Source organism: Rhipicephalus microplus, chromosome 4, assembly GCF_043290135.1.
Source record: "Rhipicephalus microplus isolate Deutch F79 chromosome 4, USDA_Rmic, whole genome shotgun sequence".
In the NCBI taxonomy this organism is placed as follows: domain Eukaryota; kingdom Metazoa; phylum Arthropoda; class Arachnida; order Ixodida; family Ixodidae; genus Rhipicephalus; species Rhipicephalus microplus.
The window spans coordinates 20,277,590-20,304,296 of NC_134703.1; the positions used below are offsets into that span (position 1 = coordinate 20,277,590).

At 44.1% G+C, this 26,707-nt stretch overlaps 1 protein-coding gene across 4 annotated transcripts; it reads right to left on the reverse strand.

Moving 5' to 3' along the window:
• Positions 1 to 1,536: 1,536 nt before the first annotated feature.
• Positions 1,537 to 25,530, reverse strand: grp (serine/threonine-protein kinase grp). Of its 4 annotated transcripts, none has more exons than XM_037422477.2 (14): positions 25,391 to 25,530; positions 24,586 to 24,654; positions 24,413 to 24,512; positions 24,195 to 24,318; positions 23,919 to 23,983; positions 22,041 to 22,110; positions 20,255 to 20,440; positions 18,571 to 18,675; positions 9,109 to 9,207; positions 8,951 to 9,041; positions 6,059 to 6,242; positions 5,282 to 5,413; positions 4,971 to 5,072; positions 1,537 to 1,874 (listed from the first exon to the last, which is right to left on the reverse strand). In XM_037422477.2, exons 2-14 carry the CDS (start codon positions 24,648 to 24,650, stop codon positions 1,758 to 1,760), a joined length of 1,440 nt encoding a protein of 479 aa, XP_037278374.2. In that variant the 5' UTR covers positions 24,651 to 24,654; positions 25,391 to 25,530; the 3' UTR covers positions 1,537 to 1,757. The 4 variants fall into 4 exon arrangements, with proteins under 4 accessions (XP_037278374.2, XP_037278375.2, XP_075748368.1 ...); XM_037422478.2 differs by lacking the exon at positions 25,391 to 25,530 and adding an exon at positions 25,182 to 25,315; XM_075892253.1 differs by lacking the exon at positions 25,391 to 25,530 and adding an exon at positions 24,985 to 25,061.
• Positions 25,531 to 26,707: the final 1,177 nt, after the last annotated feature.

Sequence of the window (26,707 nt, forward strand, 5' to 3'; positions counted from 1 at the left end):
CCTTTCACACAGGATTGCCTCTATGCTGGGCTGGAATGCTTGCATCTGTCCCACAAAGCGCAGTACATTACAATGAGTGGGGCTCTGAGAAGCTGCTCTTGGTATGCTAGTAAAGACTTGAGCAAGCATTGCTATTAAGCCATGGTAGCATCATTCAAGTAGTCGTCTGCTAACTTCTGGGGAAGCCCTAATTGGTGTGAAGAAAAGGAGTGTCCGAGTTTGTCCTGACATGCATAACTGTGAGGCTGCTTTGTCATGCGACTATGGGCATTCTACTATATTCTCCACATTTCGGCACTCGTGTTACACCATGTGTTGTTCGAATAAACTAAACAGATGTAAATGATTACTATAAAGTACCTTAATTACACAGTGAATTACCAAGTAAAAAGTGATAAATTACAAAAAGAAAAATAACTGGAAGCTACTTGTCAGATATTCTATCCGAGTAGATTCACTTATGACATCATTTGCTCCCTATTTATGATATATACATTTTTTGTGATTCATACTAATGTGCAGTCAGGGACCATGAACAAGTCACACAATGGCACTCTACACACGATGTTTGCAGAGTGCCATCATAGCCACACCAAGATTATTTGTGTGGTCGTGCTAATGTGTATATGCGTAATACAGTGAAGCAATTGCACGTAAACTAACAGAATCGCACGTAACATTTAGAAACTTTGCGGTCTATTGTGCTGGGCCAATGCACATGTAACTGCAAAACATTAAAAGAATAGCACTCTTGCCCAACAGTTTATGTACAGCTGCCACATAATTCAACAGTAATTTTAAAGGGATTGTGAAATGATTTTTTTTAGTTTTGTCAACATTTAAGCTAGAGTATCATAAAACCATTCGCATTACATATTTCGCATTACAGATTTCGCCATGTAGTAAGGCTACTACGGATAATTATGACACCCTGCCTTGTATCCTTAACTCAGGCGACGTGCTGGCATCACTGGCGATCACAGTGCTCTCATGAGCACAGTGAACAATCTGAGCTATGCCTTGTCACAACCTTCAAGATTGCACGCCGACAGGTTGCACACAATCTTGGAGACCACAGCCCAGTGCGCCTGGCAGCATGCACACTGTCTAGCAACAGTGACGAAGATTGCAGAGTGGTTGAAATCTACTCCAACTGGTGCCACCACTCTACCAGCTGATCTTACGCGCTTTCCACATCTATTCACATCAGCAGCCTGGGTGACGTAGCGCTTACAGTGGATGGCGTATTGTGAATGGGCGGTTAAAGACAAATTTGGCTGATCTGCAACGAACTGCAGCAATTCACAGCTTTAATTTAAAACATTGTAATAAATAACACAGTTTACGCAAACAGTTTAAATCAGTCTGCAATTGACTCTTAGGGCTTGGTCTACTGGCCGAATGAGTTTTCCCAACTTGTACAACTATCAACATGACTACTGTAAGCCCTAAACTTCTGTAACCATGACAATACAAGATCTAAAAAATTCTGCACATTGGTTTGTTCTAGGTAAACTCATAGTAGAGTGCTTGGGGTAAAATCATAAAAAGGCACTTTAATTGTCTGTAGCATGCCAAACTTCTGACGGTTGGTCAGGGCCATTCATTAAAATACGACTAATTAGCATAGCACTATTTACACTACAAATATACACACAATCAGGTAATAATATAGGAATTGCTAGGCAGGCACAATTGGCACATGAGATTCTGCCAGTCAGTCTCACGAAGGCAGCACTAGACTACGACGACGCATGTCAAGGAATGCTGTTAGTGGCCACAGCGATGGGCCAGCTGACGGGCCCTTTGGCGATGTGTTCAGACAGGTGGCCCCTAATGATCACGAAGTGCTTCTTGAACTCCAAGCCGTCACCCTGAAAGACAGGCCTCTTGGTTAATACAGTGCAATAGATGTGGTGCTGCATGCTTTGAGTGAGCCGAGAACTTGGGCTTAATACGATTTGCAAGCAAGAAATTGCTGTTTCTGGACCCCTATATCCTTCCTTCAACTTCCCTATATTGTGCCACAGCAAATCTTATGGCTACGCACCTACTTGCCTGACATAGTATTATGTATAACCACACCTACTAAATGATAATACATACAGAAGAAAAGGCTGTCAGCTAACCAATTCCGATTATCCTGCTACAAAGCTACAAAGAAAACCCATATATATATAGTGTGTCATCATTGTATCCTTAAAGAGACACTAAAGTCAAATAACAATTAATGACAGAGTGAAAGCTCAATGTATGACAACGTTAAAACAATATTATCAACAGCACTGCCCTACTTACTGTGAAATTAAGGTAAATGCACGAGAACACATGCGCCACGCGTAGGACATTCCCAAAGTAATCTCAATGATGTGAGAGGTACTGCCTAAAATTAATCACTAGTAATTGAACTGGCTGCACTAAATAAAGCACCTTCGTGCATCAAGAGACATAATAAAATGTTGCTTGTTTGTTTCTGTTTGATTCATGGAAAAAATAACTGCCAGACGTTACTATGAGCAGTGGTGCGAGTGGTTCTAAAGCTAAATTTTCGCATGGTTAAACTTGACAGGTCGTGCCATCTAGCGGCTGAACCAAGCACGCCTGCCATCTCTGAGGACATGGCAGGAAATTGTTTAATGGCCGTTGTTGCTGCTGTGGCTCCCGCTACTTTTGTTCTGCTGCTACTAGTGTCGGCGGCTGTGCAGTAAAGCTGGGCAAAGTTGCGCACGGCAACAGTGACCAGAAATGTTCTGCTTGAGGTGGGCAATTTGAAGTGCGCTAACCTGATGCGGGCCACTAAAACGAGATTTTATTTCAAAATAAGCGCTTCCTTGGCACAAAAGTAACACTACGAGGTTTATGGACCACTATTTCAACACTCAACATCGACTTAATAGTTGCCTTTAGTGCCCCTTTAAATTCAGTCGTAAAAATTTGAATTTTGTTCTTCATGTATTGATCGCACCCCAAACCTTCCATTGCAATGAGGAACGGCGCCTATTTCGAGGCCACATGTTTGCCATTTGTATGCTCAGATGTACAAGTTAGAGTAAAAAGTACCACAATATGACGCAAACTGAACCCAATAATAAAAAAAAAACAAAAACCTGCATTGCATAGCTCCAAAGTATAGCGTTTCAATCCACAAATACTGTTTTTAGATTTAGATGCACATTAAGGACATGAAGGTGGTCCAAATTAACATAGAGTTTTGGTTTCGGCATTTAAAGCTATTAACTTAGTTTGGTAGTTAAAGCTTGGAGAAAGAATGAATAAAAACGCTGCAGTTATAAGTCCCAACGACTATACCACACTGAAGTCTCAAAATGAGCAATCATCTACACATGTGCAATGTCAAAAATTGTACTGCGCATTATGGCTGCTCAGCTTGTGGACAATAAAATAGTTTACAGTTAGAAGCCACACATTTGTACAGCTTTGTAATGGCATTACAATTTCTCTTGCTAGATGCACTTATTTAGATGCTTAAGGGGCCCCCTAAACTACCCAGAGGTCGAAACGTAGTTGTAGTGGGAAAGTTGTGCACGAGTCTACAAAGCCCACGCAGCCGTAATGGGGGAGTTGAGACGCATTTGACGATCGAAACGCAGCAATCGCTCTTGCCTTCGCTTCCCTCAATTGGTCTCCTATCCCAAAGACGCTTCGCTCTCCCTGCCAAGTGCCCCTCCCAATCTCGCATAGCATATGTCATTGCTGACGTGCTACTAGAAACACCGTCTACTTCCAGTTGCCGTGACTCCATGAACTACATGCTTGTTGGCAAACCACTGTTGCTATTGTAGCCCATGCTCCTACAAATTACTGCAAAAACCGGAACATAGGTCAGACTGAACTATAGGTCGACCCTTCCGAATTTTAAATTTCCGAAAAAGAGAGAAAAAAAAACGATAAGTATTGCAGCATGGCCTTACCTTGGTATATACTGCGTGACACAACCAGCTGCACTGTGGTGACATTTATTTTTATTTGAACACTAATCTTATGCAATTATATGACAGAAGGCCACAGAGTGCTGCCACTCAGACTCAAGCACTTTCATGGGGATGCACTCCGCTGTTACCTTGCACACAGCTCCTGGACGAATTCGGCAGGTAGCGTTTCTAGTTCGGGGTGCACTGCAGTCCGTCTACCAAACGTTTTTTTTTTTTGCTGCAGGATATGATGCACTGCTTTTGACTCCTCCAGTATTGCATGCTTTTCTCCGATGCACCGAATTCCCGTTCTGCCCCCATGTTGCCGTGTGCTTCGGCATACTCGATAACTTTTTTTTAAAAGCCTATCGTAAACTGCCGTCCACTACCAATCATTTATAAAAAAAAAAGAAAACAGCAGACTGGCAGCATATAATCGAGGCAAAATGGCGATGCTAGAACACTGTAGGCTTTGCCATCCTAGCATCGGGATACCAACAGATATGTTGCGCCCTCTCTGCTGGACAGTGTCGAGATTTCTCATGACACGACACCCGCGGCTCATAGCGCTGCCACATGTGACATCATTGACTGCAACGGCATTCTGCATACGATGCACGTGTTTATTCGAAATGTTTGAAAAGCTATCAAAAGTGGCTTAGGGGCCTTTTAAGTTTTAAGTCAGGTTCTTGTAGTCGAACAGTTGCTGCAAACTCTAAGGATGCAAGGCTGTTGACAGAGAAAGGGAAGATCCATGAAGTGAATGCTGATGATGGAGCAAAGCTAGGTCCCAAGGGGCATAATGCCTACGTTGCAGTCGACGTCTAGTGTAAAGGACGGACAGTCTGACAAAGTACAGTCTATTTTAAATTTATATGCGCGCAATGAACGCTCTATGTACGGTGTATGTAACACTTGTGTTAGATTCTGACAAGAAGCTACGACAACAACTTCAACGAACATCGTGAGAGCCAAAGAGCTTCACTCCTAAAAAATAGAAAACCAGCTTTCTTAAGCAACACATGCTGCTATACTTACACGAGACAGCCTGAAGTCCACAAGGATCTTCGCACTCATCTCAATCAGGCTTGCTTTGAACACCAGCTGTGCTTTGCGTTTGTCTTGTGTGGTGACAGTGATCTGCAACAAAAAAAGGGGGCAGAAAAGTTTAACAGGCAATGTCACAACTAATTGACCATAAATTTCAGCAAACTTCGTAAAAAATAGCACGAAACAGGCCGCAGTAAAATACAATACTTTCGTAGTCTCGAACGATATCGGTGCAACTGCAGGCGAACAGGGTGGTTATCTATGCACTGAGAAAGAAAAAAAGAAGAAAAGCAGCTTACCTGTCCTGGGGAATTGGTCTTCCAAGAATAACCAAGGCGCTCAAAGAGCGACTTCAGCTCCTCAACAGTCTGCTGGGCGTCAGTGGTAACGAAGAACCTTGTCATACGCTTCACTAACCTCTGGAGGGGTGTCTGAAAGAAAAAATTGTTAGCTTTTTCAACAATAACCAGTAGAATGGCTATGGAAGGATTGTGCCACCGGCATGCGCTACTCATTCACAGTTGAGTGAAATCTTGCACGTGGCCAGAATTTCTTTTTAAGGACAAATAAGTACATATTAATGCTAAGTGCACTTCTGGTCATACTTGGCATATGCTTAATTTCACAAGGCTTAAAGGGACAGCAAAGAGGAAAGCAATCTCCGCTGTTGACCTTTTGCAATGCCACTCTTACGTTGAAAGAGTTATAACATTTGAAAAAAGACCCGTAATAATGCCATATTAAATTACCTGTACTCGCTCGCCATGAATGTTGATAATGTCTGTGCAAGTTTAAATTTTTTGAAGCAGCAATGAACTGCGCTGTACTTCGAAGAACTCGGGGAGTTGACATGTTTTTAGGAACTTTCAACGATTGAGAACATTGCAAATAGAAAAGACAACTCTCTCATAAATCTATGATGTCACCCTGTGGTGCATGACACGAGATTTCAACATAAAATTTCAACTTTCAGAATGGTATTTAACAATGCAGGTCAACTTGCCGTTCCCTTTCAGTGTCTCATAAGGCTATGATACTATGCACTGCGACAGTTATGTTTAACACTCAGGACTCACCTGTGAAGAACTCTGTGTACCCTGCGTCTGTGTGCTTAGAAGCAAGTCATCAAGGTGTGCTGGCTGTGAGAAGCTAACACGCTGTGCAAGCACATCTGCGTCAGAAGCAAGTTCAAGAGTTGGCTCAACGACTCTGCGTAATGGATCTGGCTGTGAACTTGAGAGCCTCGTGATGGTGTCGTCCCTATAAAGAATGACAAAAATGGCAAGTGAGCAAGACACTGTAAGTGAGGCAAGCAAATTCTAGCGAATTCTGTCATCAGCAAATATTTAGAAGGAATTTATTCAGTGTAGTACAGTAAAACATCGTTAATTCGAACTCTGTTATTTCGAAATCTTGCTTAACTTGAAGGATTTCCGCGGCCCGGTATTTTGCGATGTAAGTTTGAGTGGATAATTTGAAGCGGCGGCCGGCACCAGCCCGGTTAATTCGAAAACTTTGGGTGCCATGTGCCAGTTCCAGATCCCCATTTCACCGCGAATCCGCGGAAACCACGGCCATTAATTGCCACAAAGCAATGCAACATATCGATACTAATGAGTGGCAGCTGAAGCACCCCAGTCCTGCTACTTCCAGCACAAAAAAAAAAGAAAGAAAAAATGGTCTCGTAGTCAACCAAAACATGCACCTGCGGAAAATGAGCTGTGCTTCACTGCAACACAGTGGTGACAGGTGGGCAGCTTATCGCATGTTTCTCGCAACGTCAGCGGGTCATGGTTTACCCATTCTTTCTGGGATTGTAAAGAAATTAATGAAGGACAGTTTAGCGGAAATCGCGATGTGAGCGATTTCCGCTAAATTGCCGGCTGCTCCAGCAATGTGCATCTTTGCACTGCTAGCGGAGTTCTTGCCAGCAACACCTACTTCAAAAACTAAGTTCGAAAGTTTCAAAGATAATTTTTTTCCAGCCAAAACACTTCGTGAGCTTCGTCATACCGGCCCTTATTAAACTGATAATTATAATAGAATGTGCAAATGGTCGCATCATGAAGTGCTGACGCAGCAAGGAGCAGGTGACATGCTGTCCGCGTGTCACTACTGTATTGCAGTGAAGATGTCTTGTTTTCTGCAGTTGCACATTTTATTCACGAACGTTTTTTTTTTTTCCGTGGCAGAAGCGAGGCCCACCGTTCCTCCATGTATGCGAAAAAATAAAGACCAGGTATTGCTGAAAAACATAAGCTTTGGAGCCGCAAGCTAGCCGAGCACCGACGAGCACCAATTACTTTGAATAGTTCTAAGTTCCTTGCATCTCACTTTTTGTATGTTCTGTTAAGTCCAAAACACGCTTAATTTGAAGCTTTCTCGCGGCCCCAGTGACTTCGAATTAACGAGGTTTTACTATATTATCGAGAGCTCACAGAGAAGAGTGGAAGCTTCATATGAAGAGAAATAAAATATGACGAGGTTACAATTTCAACAAGGACACTAGTCACACTATTTTAATGTAAGAGACTAGGTACAAATAGTTTATCTACTTCGTCACTGAATTCATTTCCAGTTTAGCATGTATTCTCGTAAATTATTCTTTCGTAACAGTTATCTGCATCGGCGATATCTATGATCTCTCAAAAGAGATAACCACATAGGGAAAATTTACCAGGTCATAAAATCACAGACAGCCTTAAATAATGCTCAGCTTTTTCTTGACATGAGGAGTCACTAAAAGACCACTCCTTCATTCCAAAACCTTCGAATTAATAGTGGAAGTCTTCAGTCATGAAAGATTTGACAGTGGTGAAACATGGGATGTTACAAAAACAGATTCTTCAGAGTTGATTTGTATCCTACTAGTTGTACAAATGATGACAAGTCTACTAGTCAAAGCATTGTCTCTAGAAACATCCCTTGTTTTCATCATCTTATGATCATTCAAATTTTATGATTTAATTTGCATAAAAGAAGTCAATTCCAAAAATGTTGATCAGATCACGTGTGCAAAGGTGTTCCATATATGATGCCAATAGGGGTAGTATATGGTGAATAAAGCCTCACATTTTTAGTAGGAATTCAGCATCAAAATGCAGCACAGAAGGGGTTAAGTTGAAGCTGCATGCAGGTCTATTGCAAGTGTAGTTGAAAAGCCACACTTCGAGAGAAATGATTTTGTCTTATCCCCCTCAAACATGAATTATGGGTCTGCAAATGCGTCAAATTCACAAAGCACGATTCCAGGACATGCAACATTACTATATTTTCTCAGATGTAACACACGTTTTTTCCTGCTTTTTGCTACCTGAAGTTGACCCTCACATTGCAATTGAATTGCTAAATTCAAGTAGTCTAAAAAGCGCATTGATGCACACAAGTATTACTTTTTCTTTTACATTTTTTATCCTAGAAGTTGCCCGTGATGTTACAATCATGGTCTTGTTGCAGTCTAGTGGATATGGTACATTTCATGAAAAGAAAGAAGGGAAATGTGTTGTTTTGTACAAGTTTTAGCAATAAGCCATAATTAGCATGTACACCATTAAATATTTAAATATACCGCAGTCAGTCACGTTCCATTTTCACATTAAGAGAATGAAACGATAAGCTCAAAATGTGTGCATAATTAGTTTGGTTGTATTCATTTCAAGGAAACCAAAATATGTCATACTGTTGACATTGGTCCTTGAATGTAATATGCTGAACATTGTAGTGACTTCACCAAAGAGACTGGTTACACTCATAAGCAGCACAATAACGTTAAGTCAAGATATGCCAACTATGCAGAAGGTTCAAATCATCCGATGAGCAATGTATCTCGCTCTCTTTTTGACACAAATCGACACAACTAGCATAAACAAGTAACACACACAGAAGTAGCAAAACCCACCATTCGGAAATTAATACGTACCTCAGAGACAGCATAAACAATGTTAAAAAGGATATAAAATGGCATTTACCTGCTTGCATCAGCTGCCTGGCCGATGTCGAAGCAGCTAATTTTGCGTGTGTGCGAGTCTGCACTGCTGCCCAGCCACTTTGTGTTGGCATCTAGAAGACAAATTACGGTGTTGACAAATATGTTGGTCATGACAGAGCTGCTTACAGCAACACTCACTCTTTGACTTGAGAACTTTTTTCATCCACTGGTGGTTTTTGATTTGCTCTATAGTGTACCTCTTGGCAGGGTTTGGCATGAGTATCTTCCGAATAAGCGCTGTTGCAACCAAGTGGAACCACATTAATGTGATGTTAGTAACAGGAATGTGAGAATTTTCAGCAGTAGTTTATAGACAAATATAAAAAACAACAGACTGAAATATGCCACAGGAAACAAAAGGTTGTGGAGCACTAGTTCACTTTCACTGACTTGCTACCTATACTTGAACTACAGCTGTTGACGCTAGATCAATTTGTGAAGCGTACTTGTACATTGGAAGCTCCGATTTGTTCAACAATTCAAATAGAGCCTTGTGCTAATCACTCACACCGAACTAACAAAAGCAAAGATGCATATGAAAGGCACTTTTAATTATGGAAACCAGCACTGATAAGATTATGGGTTCCTCAACCCATATTTGCAGACACCAAGTGAAAGTCTTTCACACTCAGGTCTCAACACCCTGGTCTGCTTACCTTGAAAGTGAAATAGAGTTTTCATTCTTTCATTAAATATACAAAATATGACAACAATGATTATCGGCATAATGGTGCAGCCATTTCTGCACACTACATCTAATAGGACAGCTCTCGCACACAAATAACTTCCTGCCATCTATAAGTTACCATCTGCATAGGTATGTTACATTCCTGTCGCATGGCGACCACCGAAATCCATTAAACTTCAATAAAGAAAAACTGCATTAGGGAGTTCGATGGAGATGGAGCTGTCTCCGTGTAGTATGGAAGTTTTACGAGCTTTGGACAAAAGCTGCAAGGGGTCCTTTTGGGGGCTGCTACACCTATGCCAGCATGCAAGATTTTGCATCTAATCATGCTGAAAAATTTGTCAATTGTACATGACAAATTACGATTGAATAACATCAAAACAAAAAATTCATTTTTATCAAAAAATCATTTTTATCATAGAAACGTGTATCTGCAAGCATGTTGGCAGTAATGCTTACAGGAGTACCGATAACACAACTTTATGCTTCGTGTGAACCACAGCGCTTGAATAAGTGGGAACGGGCAACTCCGTAAGCTGAAGGAACCTTGCAGCCTACTGACCATATGTGCGCGAAGCGTTTCCCGACAAAAGCAATCTATACCACATATCATGCAGAATACAAGGGAAACATCCTGTTGCACGCACCAAAGAAACCTACGCTCACTTCAGACGCAGTGCCTGGCACTTTACCGGTGCCCAAAATACCTGACCATGCAGCAAAAACCAGAAAAGCTCAGCAAAAATGGCTGGCTCTACTGCCGACTTCTCGGAAGCGACAAGGGCCTGACATGACTGCTCAAGCGTTATGTGGTGTAAGATAGTACATTTGTTTAAATTATTTTGTGTATCATGTGTTCCCGATAGCCTTGTGTCGTGTTTTTTTTTTTTTTTCTCTTGGCACTTCCGCTTTATGTTTAATCTGTTGAACAGTGCTTGGGTGGTAGGGTCATTGTCAAGCAGTTACTCTGCCTTTAGTTGTAGTATCATCCCTTGACATGTAACATATTGAGACAAAACATGTTGAAAATAAACAATATTATTATTTCAAAATTACATTTGTTTTCATCGTGCGACAGCACTCAGGTAAAATGACATTAGGTCTGCTTAACGTCATTCGTTGTAAATTAAATCAAGTCTGCCGTGTGACAGGGGTATTGATTGCCTTACATGCCTCATCAAACGGGAAATATGATTGTCGGCGTCCCGCATCGGTGGCATCAGGGTCGAGCTGCACAAAATATACTGCTTTATGCAGTCCACTCGCTTTCACTGTCTGACAAGCGCTTGATCCAGTTGAAATATGTGCAGCTTAATAAAATAGCGCCATGTATAGCTAATGGCACTGGCCCGACAGGGGTGTGTGGGACGGTTTAACCCAGGGTCGACTTTCGGGACTCAATGAAGTTTTTCCCACCATACCATGCTATTCACACTGCCAGAGGCCAAAATCTGCAGGACGCTAACAGCATGACTGCCAAGGGTAGCGTGTTTATTTAAGTTCTTAATCGAATGCATGAATAGAATACATTAGTTGAAAGTTTTCTGATGAAGTTTTTGTTTATTTTGCTGAGCAACCAGAACCCGACAGTGATGTTTGCGTGAACACACGCATGCAGACTAGTGCCTTCCTAATAGCTAGCGCGCCTTCGCCCTTGGGCTGCTATCTTTATTTTTTTTTTAACACCTTAAATTTTCTCTCGTAGACAACGCTGCTTTTTGCTCTGAACCAAAGATGCCGACATTGACACCAGAACTGCAACGAAACAAGCTTTTTAGTGCTGTCGCGTCAAAATGCAACCGTTCTCCAGGCCAACGTTTGCTGTTGTCAGAGCATTTATATCGCAAAAACACTGTTAGCAAATAAACTTCATGCGAAATTATAACATTGATTTCGTTACAGCCGAGTCACAGTGTATGAATTTATTGACATCCATGTACATGAGTATATTGTTATGATGGGGCGTGTTTATTGAAGAGTGAATGGTGAAGGGTAGCCGCGCCGACACCGAGCTGCTTCCAAACAGACCACATCGTTCTCTTCTTCCTCTCTTCATACGTTCCCGCTTCAGCGTAACACTCCCCCTTTCCCAGACGAAGACCCCTGGGTGAGTATCAGTCACGAGGATGAAAGCGCTTTAGGCGGGTGACGTGAACAAGCTGCGTCTGCCTAGAACGGTAGCCGCGAGATACGAGACGAGCAATTGAATATGTCACATCACTTAGGCGATCAACGATGACAAAGAAAACAGTGTAACAAGCCAGGATCTTCTGGTACAGACCACGCTTGCGAAAGGGTGTCCATAGCCATACTTTTTTTCTCTTTTTCGTACGACACGTTCTTGTGCCGTGAATCATAGGCAAACATGGAGCGGTCTTGGGTTGCCAAAGTATGGAGCTGAGCTAGGCGACGTGCTTTCTCCGAACGGCAGAGAGTCTGGGCAATAGAAGAGTCCTCATGCGCATGAAAAGGCGGAATGGTGTCACGAAAGTGGCAGGGTGGTCTGACATAAAGAAGATAAAATGGACTGTAGCCAAAGGTTTCATGCTTTGCCGTGTTATAAGCATAAATGATAAATGGCAAGATGTCATCTTAGTTCTTGTGCCTGGAGTCAACGTACATCTAAAGCATGTTGGTAAACGTTCTGTTGGTGCGCTCGATGAGACCATTTGTGTGCGGGTGATATGGGGTCAAGTGGCGAAACTGGCAAGCACGAAGACGCAAGAGTTCTTCTACAACATCGGCTACGAAATGTCGACCACGATCACTCAGAATAATCCGAGGCGGTCCATGGCGCAGTATCACAGAAGAGAGGACAAACCTCGATACATCGATGGCCGTGGCGGTTGGTAGCGCTTTGGTTTCCATATAACGAGTCATGTGATCAACGCAGACTATGATCCAACGGTTTTTGTTCAATGAGCGCGGAAATGGACCGAGAAGATCCACTCCAATAATTTCAAAAGGAGACGAGGGTGACATCAAAGGGTGGAGGAGACCAACCGGGGTAGTATTTGGTCGCTTGAATTGCTGGCATTTATCACAACTGGCCACATACTTTTCTGTATTGCGTCGCATGGTAGGCCAGTAGAATCGAGCCAGCAGGCGGTGGTGCGTTTTGGCGAACCTCAGGTGCCCCGTTGATGCGTCGTCATGCAAAGCATAGAGTATGTGCGTTCTCAAATTCTTGGGGACCACTAAAAGAAGGCGGACACCATCAGCCGCGTAATTTTGTTTGTATAGTAAGCCATCTCGGACGATAAAGCCGTGGCTATCTATCGGTTGAACGGCCGAGTCAAAGAGATCCCCTAAGCTGCGGTCGTTGCGCTGTTCTTCCCTGAAGGTAGCGAGGTCAGGAAAAGTAGTATCGTCGATGGCAGCTAGAAAATCATCAAAATTGTCGGCGTCACAGAGTGGTTGGTAGGGGAAGCCTCGAGAAACAGTCAGCGTCTGCATGATGGCGGCCACTCTTGTAGCATATTGTAAAGTTAAATTCCTGCAAACGTAGCGCCCATCGCGCGAGGCAACCAGAAGGGCCACGGAGACCTACCAACCAACATGATTAATGGTGGTTAGTCACGATCGTGAACTGCCGCCCGTAGAGATATGGGTGGAACTTATGCACAGCAAAAACCACTGCGAGGCACTCTTGTTCAGTAACGGTGTAATTCTTCTAGGCCTTGCTCAACGAACGACTGGCGTAGGCAATGACATGCTCAGCGTCATCGAAGCGCTGGATGAGCACGGCGTTGAGACCGATGCCACTCGCGTCGGTGTGCACTTCTGTCGTGGCAGATGGGTCGAAATGGTGCAGTATGGGTCCAGACAGGAGAAGGAATTTAAGTTCACGAAACGAGGCATCACACTCCGCTGTCCAGATAAACTCCTTACCTTTGCAAAGCAGTGAAGTCAATGGGTAGGCAGTTTCAGCAAACTTGGGCACAAATCGGCAGAAGTATGAACAGGGACCCAGAAAACTCCTTAGTTCGCGTTGTGACTGCTGTTGTTTGAAACAGGTAACTGCAGCAACCTTCTGAGGGTCTGGGCGCATACCATGTTTGTCTACAAGATGACCAAGTACAAGTGCTTCTTGCTGACCAAAGTGACAATTCTTGGAGTTCAGGGTAAGGGCAGCTTGTTCAAGGCATGTTAAAACAACATCAAGTCGATGGTTGTGTTCATCAGTGCATCCAAAAATGACAATGTCGTCGAGGTAACATACACAAATCTCCCATTTGAGACCACGCAGTACCGTGTCCATAAACCTTTCAAATGTTGCAGGGGCGTTGCACAAACCAAACGGCATGACATTGAATTTAAACAAGCCATCTGGCATGACAAAAGCGGTTTTCTCTTTGTCGGTGGAAAGCTTAGGTACGTGCCAATAGCCCGATCGGAGATCCACAGACGAGAAGTAAGATGCCGAATGAAGACTGTCGATAACGCCGTCTTTGCGGGGAAGCCGATACACATACTTTTTCGTCATTGTATTTAGACGCCGGTAGTAGACGCAACACCTCCAGGAACTGTTTTTTTTTTTCACGAGGATGACCGGTGCAGCCCAGGGGCTAGAAGAGTCTTGGATGACATCCTTAGCCAACATGTGTTCCACCTGTTCAGCGATCACCTTGCGCTCCGATGCAGAAACACGGTATGGTTTCTGCCTTATGGGATGCACGGACCCCATGTCAATCCAGTGGAGAGCCCGCGTATTGAGAACATGAACTTTGGTAGCGTCCTGGGTGAAATCAAACAATGAAGCATGCCTGCTAAGGACGCTGACCATGGCTTGACGCTTCTCAGAGGGTAGTGCCTTACTAATCATGTTCAAAAACGACGAAGAGTCTTCGGGGACACCAGGGTAGTCTCATGCGCCCGGGATTCATTCTAGGCATGATTGCTTAAGGCGTCGATATTAAGGCTCGTATCCGCTTCAAACGAGGCAAGTCGCACACCGCTTGGAAACACAACAGACTGGTTAGACAAATTTGACACCCACAATGTACTTGTGCCACAGGCCACAGAGACACGAGCACAACCTTCTTTGCGACGATTGGTGGCATCGGCTCAACAACAGCGTCGAATACATCGTTGTCGGCACTAGCAACAGTAACCTGAACGCAGGATAACGAACGGGGCGGTACGACGGAATCTTCACAGACAGCGAGGGTGTGCGAACAAGTAGCAGATTGGTCAGCAACAAAAGGAGAGACAAAAAGCTCGCCGGTACCCCAATCAAGAGTGCCACTGCACTGTTGCAGGAAATCTAGACCCAGAATCACATTATGCACTGATTTAGCGAGCACTGTGAATTCGGCTTGATAAACGTTATTAGAGAAATACACGTTCGTGGTACACACACCAAGAGGTTGTAGCAATTCTCCACTCTGCAGCACGAAATGGGCTCGCATTATCCCGCTTGAACATCCCCTTAAGGCCTAATTGAGTTTTGAAATCCATGCTCGTAACGGAGACACTTGCTCCCGTGTCCACTAAAGCTGTCGTTGTAACATTGTCCACAGAAACACAAATCTTGTCATGGCGCATAGTCACTGGTGGAGGCCTAGCGGTGTGTAGCTGAAGATGACTGGCGACCCTACCTCCATCGGTCGCGCCGCCTAGTTTCCCGGCGGCGGTGAAGTGGGACATCGTCGAGGAGATGGGGATCTTCGGTAACGTGAAGGTGGTGGCGTCAAGCTCCACACAGACGCCGGTGAGTCACTGCGGTGATTCCCCCGATAGTTTGGCCTGCTGTCAGAGTCTGAGGGCCAGGGTGCCTCGTCAACGGGCTGATTGCTGCGCCCGTAGAAAGTGCGTGGTCACCCATAGGACGGTGCTGCCGTGCAACGGCGATTGGGGCAGAATCGGGCGACATGACCGCGGATGCCACAGTGAAAGCATATGGGACGTTCGCGAGGTGCGCTGATGTCAGCAGAAGGATGAATGGCCCAGCCGTTTCATGCCTGATAACCGGTAGGTGGTCTGCGCGCGTATTCGTTATCCAATGGGTAGTACGGACGCATAGTTTGGCTTGGTCCTCGAGGACGAGGTGTATAGTTGTAGGCATCAAGGGAGGCAGCGTTGATAGTCGTAGCACTCAAGTCGCAGGGAGGAAAGGGTTCTCGGAATTAGGTGCCGGCCGAGAAGCCGCCTCGCACAGGTCGAGCTCTTCGCGCACTACTTGGCGAGATCCGATGGGGTGGGATGCACGTCGGCACTGGCCACATTAGTGATGTTGGGCAGGCGGCCGAACTTTGGTGTAATTCGCCGCGCTTTCAGCACTCCAAACGTACGGCAGTGCTTGATAATGTCACTTACACGCTCCAAACTTTCTTTTGCGATGAGAAACTGGTAAACGTCTTCCGCGATCCCTTTTAGAAGATAACCAACCTTGTCCTCTTCTGTCATCCAGGGGTCCAGTGCCCTGCACAACTTGAGCACCTCCTCAGAATACATCGTGCAGGTTTTCTTGGGGACTTGTGCTCGTTGCATAAGAGTTTGCTCAGCACGCTTCTTCTTGGCTGCCGGATCCCCGAAGCACAACTTGATTTCATCGACGAACTTCCGCCACGTCGTCAGGCTTTCTTCATGGTTTTCAAACCATACAAATGCGGTTCCTCTAAGAAAGAGTCCCACATTATTGAGCTGGCGAAGGATGGAGGCTGGATGTAGGGCTGCCACGGAATGCGGGAAGCAGGTGGCTTGTTTTCATTGTTGTCGTGAGACGCCATCGCAGGTGGCAGACCAGCAAGTCGTCGGCTTGGACGAAGCTCCGCGTATTGCACCTCAGCGGTCGACGAGTCGCCGTTCGTCGGGGGCGCCGTTATCGTACACAGCACCTCTCACCTAAACTGTTACGATGGGGCGTTTATTGAAGAGTGAATGGCAAAAGATAGCCGCGCCGACACCGAGCTGCTTCCAAACAGACCACTTCGTTCTCTTTGTAATAAACAAACGAGGAGGCTTTGCAGCGATAACCTTCTACACGCGGATTGAAGTCGCTCCCCAGTGAGCGCCTTGACCCACCCTTCGCAAGCACCATCTGTCGCATTAAACGGAAACATCCCAGGCGACAAACACAATCTGGGCGTGGCGCCAGGTGCACTTTCATCACCTAACTTATTCTTACACTGTGGGATGAGTCCCATAACAGTTTACGTGTACCGCTGACGAGACTGCCAGTACTAACGAATAAGGAAGAAAACCCACATCACTCACTGCTGTGAGTTCTTGTAGTGTTAGAGTGGAATGAGGAGCACCACAATAGGAAGCGAACGATGTGCGCAGATGTGAACACGATGACGAACGCTGACTTTGAATCTCTTATTCAAAATGATGGCACCACGGTTTCTTGCGAGGCATGGGTACACAGAGTGTGTGAACTTGCGCACTTTTTTTTCCCGATGAATGCACACTATGAATAGATTATGCAGTGAAAAAACTTTCAATATTGATAAATTTCATGATTGCATTGACTGCGGCTGTTGCGCTTGCAATTTCTTCCATAACTAAAGATTACTGGGGACGAGACTACTCCATTTGGCTGCTACCGAAGACTGCCGAACTTCCATTGCGAAACGCTCTGTTTGACTTCCTTGACATAAGGAATAATGTGCGATACAAACCGCATCTTTGCTGTCGTAAGGACGAGATATTTGAATTGAGCTCGCCGTGACCCATGTAACAGGAGTATTACATAAGTTAGCATCTAAGGAAATGTCAGATTTCGCACTTAAACAGCCAGTGTGCATTTACAAGAAAACACACGAATGTTGCATCTGCTAGAGGCAGCAATAAACTATGGACACTCAACACTCAAGGCATCATAATGTAACAGCCATTTTTTTTTTAGGATGCAGCATACAACATGCCACATGATGTTTCAAGCACATACTAAACATGCGGTAAACCAGAACACTCGCGATTCCCATATACCAAAGTTGAAGCATCTTCTGAACCTTTTATCCTCTCTATTCGCAACTTTCCCAGATGGTGGCGTCGCCAAGCAGCATCCGTCGTAACTGTCGTTTGGGGGATGCCCACGCAGCCAGCTCATGCCATCGTTCACTGGTGCTTTATATTTTATCACTGGCGATATCTAATACGGTTATTCTGAATTCAGTAGTGAACTACCGAAGTCGGACAGGTACTACGAGTCGTAGCAGCAATGATTTACTCTTTATTTTTTGCTTGTTGAGCTAGAAGAATCACAAAATATGTTAGATGCCTCTGTATCTGTGCAGACGCCGTGCAGTCAAAGGCAAGGTTTCCTGCTTAGCACGAGCGCGGCCGCTCGATCTTCCCCGGCCGTGGCACGAGAAGCGTTCACAAAGCTGTACGTGCATTCCTTCAGACCGCAGCAGACGATGTGCCCGGTGTTCAAAACTTCTTTTCCTTCAATATACGCTGCACACGCGATTCTCAACACGCAGTGTGAGATATAATGCATGCTAGAGTCAATGACCTTCTCAGCAAAGCCTTGACAACACAGCGGCTGCAGCCAAAAATATTACGCAGTTCGAAGTGACGGGCACACCGGCGGCGGCTGCCGGCGTGCCGGCTGCATGATCCCCCAAACGACAGCCATGTTGGGCTTGCTCTAGCGCCCTCTCTAGGCGTTGAAAGTTGCGAATAAAGCATGTTACCTTCAACTGTTTGCAGACGTAATTCGGAAGAAATTAAGTAACGCATTCATCCAAGATGAAGGGTTAAATCAATGCACAGTGGTACAATTTCTAGTGCTTTGAGCATATTCTGGTTGTTGGACTTCTTGAAAAATTGACACTTACTTGATCTAGCCCTCTGTGCCACTACAATACAAAAATAACCTGTGAAGTGCACTTTGAATACTGCAAGCTAGTATATAAAGAGCAAATGACTGTTGCGCAGATTTATTTTTACCAATCACTTACAGAGAACTGCATTGTCCAGCTTTGACCATGGTGGCACAGTAATCTTGCATTCCTTCCAGTCTTTGTACTCCTGGCAACATGCAGATGGCTTATCCCAAGGCAGCTCTATAATAACGATAACAAGTCGGCAAGGAATAATAATCTAAAGTGAAGCTAAGCAGCAAAATGTATAAAACATTTAAGCACAGACCATGCCAGAACAGTGCCTCGAATACATGCCATAGTGATTCAGGCACAAATTTAGTAGAATTCTACACTTCGTAAATATATATATATATATATATATATATATATTACTTGCACAAAGTGTACAACCACTCAAGCGGGAATACAAGGCAACAATCTTTTGGCATTTGAGTGAGAATACCAATGCATATGCCATATAATGAAAATAAAAATGCCAATAAAAAACCAGCAGTTCTGTGTACGAGAATGCAATTGACGAGTGAAATTTATTAGAAATGGAATGCAAGCAATAATGCACATGATTCTGCTACTGACTTTTATGAAGACTATAGGGTGGGGAGTGGGGTGGAGGGGTAGTCTACTGCGCTCGGTGGCGCAAACTATTCACAGAGTCGGTGAGTGGCGCATGCAGCGCAGTGCAAGCGATCTGCCACTGCTCCTGCGTTTCCGCTACGGCGAGAACGTGCCCCTGTTCTGCTTAGCGCGCTTACCCAGCGCAAGCAGCTGCGACAGCGGGGTGTGCACCTAAGTAGCTTTGCTCCTTTAAATGCGGGAAGGGTAAACATTGCACATTGAAAATGCATTGCCAGCTCTGATGATGAATGTGTGAAGTTTATTATTTTACAAGACGCTGACAATAAACAATTGAAATTGCATGTCATTTTGGTGCGATGGAAAATTACATGCAACAGCAATTTTTCAAAGCTGGTACGCAAGGACACCTGACTCGGAGCAGAGCATGCTAACCGAGATTGCTGGTTTGCCGATTGAAATTTATGTCAAATGAAAAAATACTTTTTTAGTCGCAATTGCGTACCCCCAGCCCGGTGATCCTACGCCTGTCTCATCCTCACCTATACCCGACGGACGCGTGTAAAGCGTGCGGGGAAAGGGCCACACTGCGGCACATGCTTTGGGAGTGTGCTGGAAAAGTTAACATCACTGCCGCCGCTCCCTTCGCGACGCATGTTAGGCAAGTACAAACTCCGAGGCCATTTGCTGCTGTCACCACCGCGCGAGGGCAGGGGCCGGCCTCCACCGCGGCTGTGGTCACTGTTGCCGATATGAGACGTCAGCTGCACTGCCGCTGGGAGGCGGCACTCACCAGCGACGAGCTGGCCGACCAGCTTTGGGCCGTCCGGCAAGCTGAAGATGCCGCCCGGGTACAAGGACTTCGAGCGGTCACCTGAGGTACCGCCATCAAAATCGACAGAGTGGAAAGGGACAGGGGTTAATCCTCTCTTCCCCCACCTCGCCCAGTAAAACTGCCGGAATGAATGAATAACTTTATTTAAAGTTTATTCATTTATTCATTAGTGGCAATTTGCTCTTCATCTAGATTTTCTCTTGGCATATAAATACATTGGACAAAACATTTGAACTTTCCGCGAGGATAATCCGAAAATGTACGCTAATGCAACCCTCTTCTTCAAAAACACTTATCAGCACTCCAGCATACACTGAACCAGCGTCAATTCAAGTATAACAGGGCACTCACCGCCACCTAGTAGTGCGACTAGTATGACCCCGCAACTCCAGATATCAGCAGGTTCTGCTCGATACTGCTTGACAAGTACTTCAGGGGCAATGTACGGCATTGTGCCGCATCTCTTCACAAGTAGCCTCTCTTGTCCCCGAAACCTGAACACTGTGGCCATCCCAAAGTCCGAGATCTTGATGGTGTCTGCGCAGTAGTAGTGTAATGTTCAAGATCAGTGGCAGTGTATTCAGTCTACTGTGCGACGTGCAATGCCAGGGTTTCCAGTACAATAGTGATGATGCAACAATCCACCTTTTTCACGGTGCCACAGTGCATGTGTCCTTCCCCGAGCAAGAAAGTCGCAAAAATCCTCCTTTTCTTGAAGGCTTTTGCTCTAACAATTCCGGTTCTCCCGGCTACTACCAATAACGCAGAGGGCAGCAGAGAAAAATGGAAAAGGCTGATTACATAAGTGCTTCTTACTTGTTTGTGCTGGACCTGTGCTGCTGCAAGCAAAGACCACTGGCGTAGCCAGAAGGCATCAACCCCCTTCCCCTCGAAATTTCACAATTTCGCATACTTATATAATACAAGCCCACAATCATGCACTAAGGGTGGTTGAAATCCGACCTTAACCCTAACCCTCCGAAAATTTTTGGCTATACCACTGGTAGGGCCAAGGACCTGTGCTATTGCAATGGCAGTCCCACATAATGGTGGCTTGAATACATACTCATCTTATTGTTTACTTTTTAAAAGCAAAAATGTTTGGCACCAATATAACATACATCAATGTTTCCTTTTTTTCACAGGTAGGCTACATTTTGAAGTATTCATTTGAGCAAGTGACCACCGCAGTACCAACCCTTATTTTTTCCGAGTTCGCTAAATGTGTATGGAGGTCCCAATTTAGTTCCAGACTCCATGATCTCCTTCCGTATACAGAGTTGCAATAAATTGAATAAAATTTCTGATTTTTACAAAGGCCTTAAAATTATGCGACTGTTTTATCCCGTAATAAATGCAGGCATTGCATATTTTAGCTGAATATATATATATATATATATATATATATATATAGATGAAATAGATGATCAGAGTTTCTTCCGGCTACCGTAAAAAAAGTTATAAACTTCGAGAATAGTGCAGTATAGGAAACAAAACAATAAAATATTTATTTAATCCTAACAGTTTCGGCTGGCGGACCAGCCTTCTTCGGAGGATGTAAGTGAAATGATACAAGTTCCCCTAGCAGAGGGTCACCCCTCACAGTTTAAAGACCCTTTTTTTTGGAGGGTCTTTAAACTGTGAGGGTGACCCTCTGCTACGGGAACTTGTATCATTTCACTTACATCCTCCGAAGAAGGCTGGTCCGCCAGCCGAAACTGTTAGGATTAAATAAATATTTTATTGTTTTGTTTCCTATACTGCACTATTCTCGAAGTTTATAACTATATATATGTATATATATATATATATCTATATATATATATATATATATATATATATATATATATATATATATGTGTATATATATATAAAAAAGCTTTACCAGCACTGTAACTACATGAGAGAATTTCTCATTTGAGTTGCATTTCAGAGGATTCACCAGTTGGCCTTCTGTCATATGGTTTAAATTCAGCTGCATTTTCTCCACCACATCGTCGCGACTTTTGGATTCAGTCATTAAAACGTGATTTTAACTTTGTAGCTATTACTAGACAGACTATAAAAATTTGTAACATTCTACTACATTTTGATAAAATTTTCCAGAATATGAAGGCCAAACAAAGAGAACATTCACCATTTGCATCCAACAGGATGTTCTCAGGCTTCAGGTCCCGATGTGCAACACCTTTAGCATGCAGGTACTCCTGAAAACAAACTAGTTATTAAGTATACAAACAAAAGAACAACACTTTTTGATGAATTTAGAAACTGGTTATTAAGTATACAAACACAAACACTTTTTGATGAATGAAGATGCAATGTTTCATTATGGCTGGGGCTAGGGCCAGGCAGTTTCACAAATGCCATATCCAAGTATAGAACCAAATGGAAGTATATATACGTTGTATAACATGCCAGCCATTGCTTCCTTTTTCTCACCACATTTTATAATGAAACCTAGCAATTACAGCATGCAGCATGCAGTCTACTCAGCTCATGTAGACAACATTTCCAGAAGACATGCTCTCTCAATATTATCTAACAAAAACATGAAGGGAAATCAAATTCCATCACAACAACTCTGCGTGTTAAGGGGACAATAAACGATCTCAAGGTCCAAAGGTAGTAATAAATAGAAATATGCGAACTTTTGCAAATGTGTGCTATAATAAGGAAGTTACAGGGGTTAGTTAGAACAACCATTTTTAATTCTTGTGTGACCTTACCGCCCTTCTGCACTATAGAGGGAAAGTCGTAGTCTACCATCATGACTACGCCCACTTAGGCAACCGCACACAACGTCAACAACTGATGTCATCGGCGAGCTCGATCACTTGCAATGCATCTACACTTGCCGAGGCTCCTGCATGTGTACTGTTTTTTACATTCTCCTATGCTCCTATTATGGACACAACACTGCAGGCGGGCTTTGAAGGGTTTGTGCGAGACAGGAAGCTCCATATGCCTAGTTGACGCACAGCTGAGGGCGACGATGACTGTCATGCAGGTGCTATGCTGCGCGAGGAATATACACTCAACGAATGTGCGGCCAAAACTGCATCACCGCAGGGCCAGGAAACAAAGTGCAGTTCTGTAGCAGTGGGTGGGAACAGGAATTGATGTTAACTTGACAAATGTTTGTTGAGACCTGGTTTAGACCAATCGATGACCCAAGTCGTATGTCAAGCTGCCCATTGGTAAGATTTAACCACTGCACATACGAGGGGGATTGGCGAGGGCACAAAAAAGAGGTGAAGGATTTGTTTATTGAAATGGAAGGTCTACGAATCACCCAGTGCTGAATACTCAAAAAAATATGATTGCTATGGTCTACTATACAAGTTGGCGAGATTGTTTTAGGGGTGTAAGAAAAGCCGGTGCCTGTTTACTGGCCCTTCAATGGTGCAGCTTTACACAGAATTCTCACAGCTAACTTCACAGCTGCTTAAAGTCATTATTTTTCTTTTCCGAGATCATCAAGACTGTATGCACTAAACCAATGAGTACACAGGATAATTCAGTGAAGCCATGCATGTACAATTAAATAGCATATACAACTCCCAAGTAGCACAACTTACTTGACTTCAAAATCAGTGCAATACAAATCCGCATGGCAAAACTAGCACAAATATAAAAAATTCAAGTTAAAGGGCTTCAGTTTGTTTTGGCTGGACGAGGCAATATCTAAATATCTATATCTAGATAGAAAGGTACGTTATTTTGAATTCACCCACACTGCAGCCAAGACTTTCACCCACCACCTCTTGTGCAGCTACAGAATTTCAAGAGATGAAGTGTATTGTGCAACAAGGAAAAAAATCCACACACATGCCTAAATGTGTGCCTGTTTATTTCAAAGAGCATTATTGTTCTTACTTTACTACAGCTTACATCATCAAGATAATCAATGGTCAACCAGATAGACCACATTGCCATTTGGCACAAAGACTAGCAGGTTACATTTCAAAAACTCGGTAAGTACATAATAATAAGTACAGCGAATACAACTCACCACTCCAGCCATTATCTGTTTGAAATACTTTTGCGCAACTGCTTGGTCCACACCACAATCAGGCTCTGTAAGTAACATCGAAACTGTCAGCCAGAGCCGCGGAAAAGCGAGCAACATACTGAACAGAATTTAAATCAACAAAACTGTCAGCCACAGTCGTAGGAAAGAGAGCAACATACTTAACAGAATTCAAAAATTGACCTTAGTGCATATACATGCTGCATATCCAAGAAAACTCTTATGTAAGAAAATATAAACTAATTCGTATGCACTCACCTATTCTGTCAAACAGCTCACCACCAGACGCATACTCAAGAAAAATATACTGATGAGTCCCATCCTTCCTGTTACCATAATATTTAATAATGTTCTCGTGGTTAAGCATTCGGTGAACACATATCTGAAAAAAAAAATAAACAAGTTCAGAGGAAGTTAATTGTAACAATTTATTATTTTTAAATCTGGCACGAATTACAGAAAAGTGGCCACCTAACCTCCTTCTTAAAGTTCTCAGCTGCCTCAGCGTGGTCAGTATTGTACAACACCTTGACTGCGACTGCTTCTTGGGTTGTCCTGTTCACCAGAAGTTTGACTCTGAAAGCAGGGGGCAAACGGTTAAGAGTACTCGCACGACGTACTGTCTCGCTCTAGGACTGCTGTCACTTACTCCCCATACGCTCCTTCACCCAGCACTTGCGCCAAGTCCCAGCCCTCCACAAACTCGCTCTTCATAGTGCTGAAATGGAGCGTCACAATGTCGTCAATGCCGGCCAGTGCGAAAGCAAAACAATGGCACGCTGCCGTAAGCGCTGGCCCAGCCTACTCACGTGTGCACGAAACTACCGTTCGGGAGCGCATAATACCCCTAATGACCACAACTAAGCACGTAGATCGTTATCCCTAGAAAAAACAGCGTAATGCGTGCTACGAAACTTAAATGACGGAACCGGTGGCACAATGGTACACAGCCGAAGGAGGAAAAGTTTAAACATATCGTCCTTAAAAATTAATGGAGAAAAGGAAGAGGGGTGGTGTAAACATATGAAATTAAGACTGTAAAGCCAACCTCGAAGCAAAGTACGAAGGGCACGCTGCCATGGACTGCGTGCCGAGAGTAAGGCCTCTGTCAAGAGGTGTGCAAGGCTATGTTTGCTAAGATACAGGCCTTAGAACCTGTCTGGACGTGTATTGCCGTTTCACGACAGCGCGCCGAAATGAGGCTATGTGAAGTGTCACGCATGAAACTGACAATGACAGACTTACTCCACCACCTGTAACGCTTCCTGCTCAAGCCAACGAACGTGGAACAGGCAGAAAATTGACCGATGAACCAAACAACACTGCCAGCCAGCGAGCACTGGCCATCTAGACAACGGCCGCAAGCGTACCTTGTTAACAGCGCGCGGTCACAGTTAGGTAAACGTCGGATAAATATAAACCACCAAAACGCAAAGAACGAAACAGCAACTCACATGGCACTTTATGTCAAGTCATTTAAGCTCTCGCGCGAAGGCAATTCAAAACTTCCGTTTCATTGGAATACCGCGATATTGGCGATATTACATCACATGATGCGCACGCACAGAGAAAGCGCGCGAAAAGTGTCGATGCCAGTGCGACTTCAGCACAGAACACCTACCACTTGGTGTCCGTTTTGCTCTGAAAAATACAGCTTCATACTAATTACACAAATTATAAAATTTTATTTCAACTACGTAGTCATACATACACTAAAAATTGGACTGATAAAGTTGCAGTTTTTAATTCGCATTAAATAAACAAACTGCGCTGCAGTGAGCTCAGGTACAGTCAACGTTTCTAGAAACGTTGGGTACAGTGTACTAGAAGAAGGGGGCAGTGGAGTGAACGAGGCTCAGGCGGCGCGCCGCATCTTGGCTGATTCTCCGGCGGGTGACAGTAGCGGCGGCGCTGTAGTTCCATGGTACTGAAGATCGCGGAAGCGTCTGCATTGGGAGCACGCGCGCCCGAGCCTGCGAAAGCGTGTAATTGCTAGTTTTCGGCACGTTTAATACGTTTCTGAGCCTTTGTAATTGGACGCGCCTACTACGCGCCATGGTGCACGAGTAAATATGCAGGCACTCCGAAATTATGTCGATACATTTACTGTTTCAAGAGCTTGCCGATCCAGAAAAAAAAAAATGTCAATCAAAATTTGCACGGATCCGCCTAGCTCCTTACTCAATCCGCGCTTTGAGCTGCGTTACATCCTAGGTGGCTACTGGCGAACTACAAAGAGAGGAGAATTATCAAAACTATGATTAAATCATGCACTTGTTTTGTCAGCAGTCTCTACGATATCCAGAGCACAGTGTTTCTCATATGAGCCTACATGCGCTCGATTGTTTCACGAGAAACCCAAGTGTAAGTAACGTTGTCACAAAATTAATTAGTGGCGACTCTTTTTTATCATGCCAGTTTTGTGGAAGATAATAATTATTGCTTTAATCAGTACAAGACACACCCTTTCTGAATTATTTTTGATCTCTCACAAGGGCTTTTATAGAGCTCAAATTCAGTAGATGGGCGTGTTATACTTCAAGGGCTATGGCGTCATGTGATACACATGAATGATGGGCAGGTGCGAAGAAATCTGCATCGAGAAATCGCGACGGAGGAGCCGAAGCGCATAGCAGTTCCTGAACGTGGCACGCGGCTCTTTTAGTATTATTTGACTGCAGCGCCACCGCTGCGGGCAACGCGGAAGGGATCAGGCGGCGAGGCGTGGTCACGCCACTCAACACTTCGTAGTACACTCTAGCTCAGGTCAA

Excerpts from the sequence above, each read along its gene's own strand:
- grp (XM_075892253.1), bottom strand. The coding sequence starts at position 25,016 with ATGGCAGCGTGCCCTTCGTACTTTGCTTCGAG. Across the intron at positions 24,319-24,412 it reads CTGAGAACTTTAAGAAGGAG|ATATGTGTTCACCGAATGCT; the intron begins GTTAGGTGGCCA and ends TTTTTTTTTCAG. Across the intron at positions 5,414-6,058 it reads GTACACAGAGTTCTTCACAG|ACACCCCTCCAGAGGTTAGT; the intron begins GTGAGTCCTGAG and ends TTTTTCTTTCAG.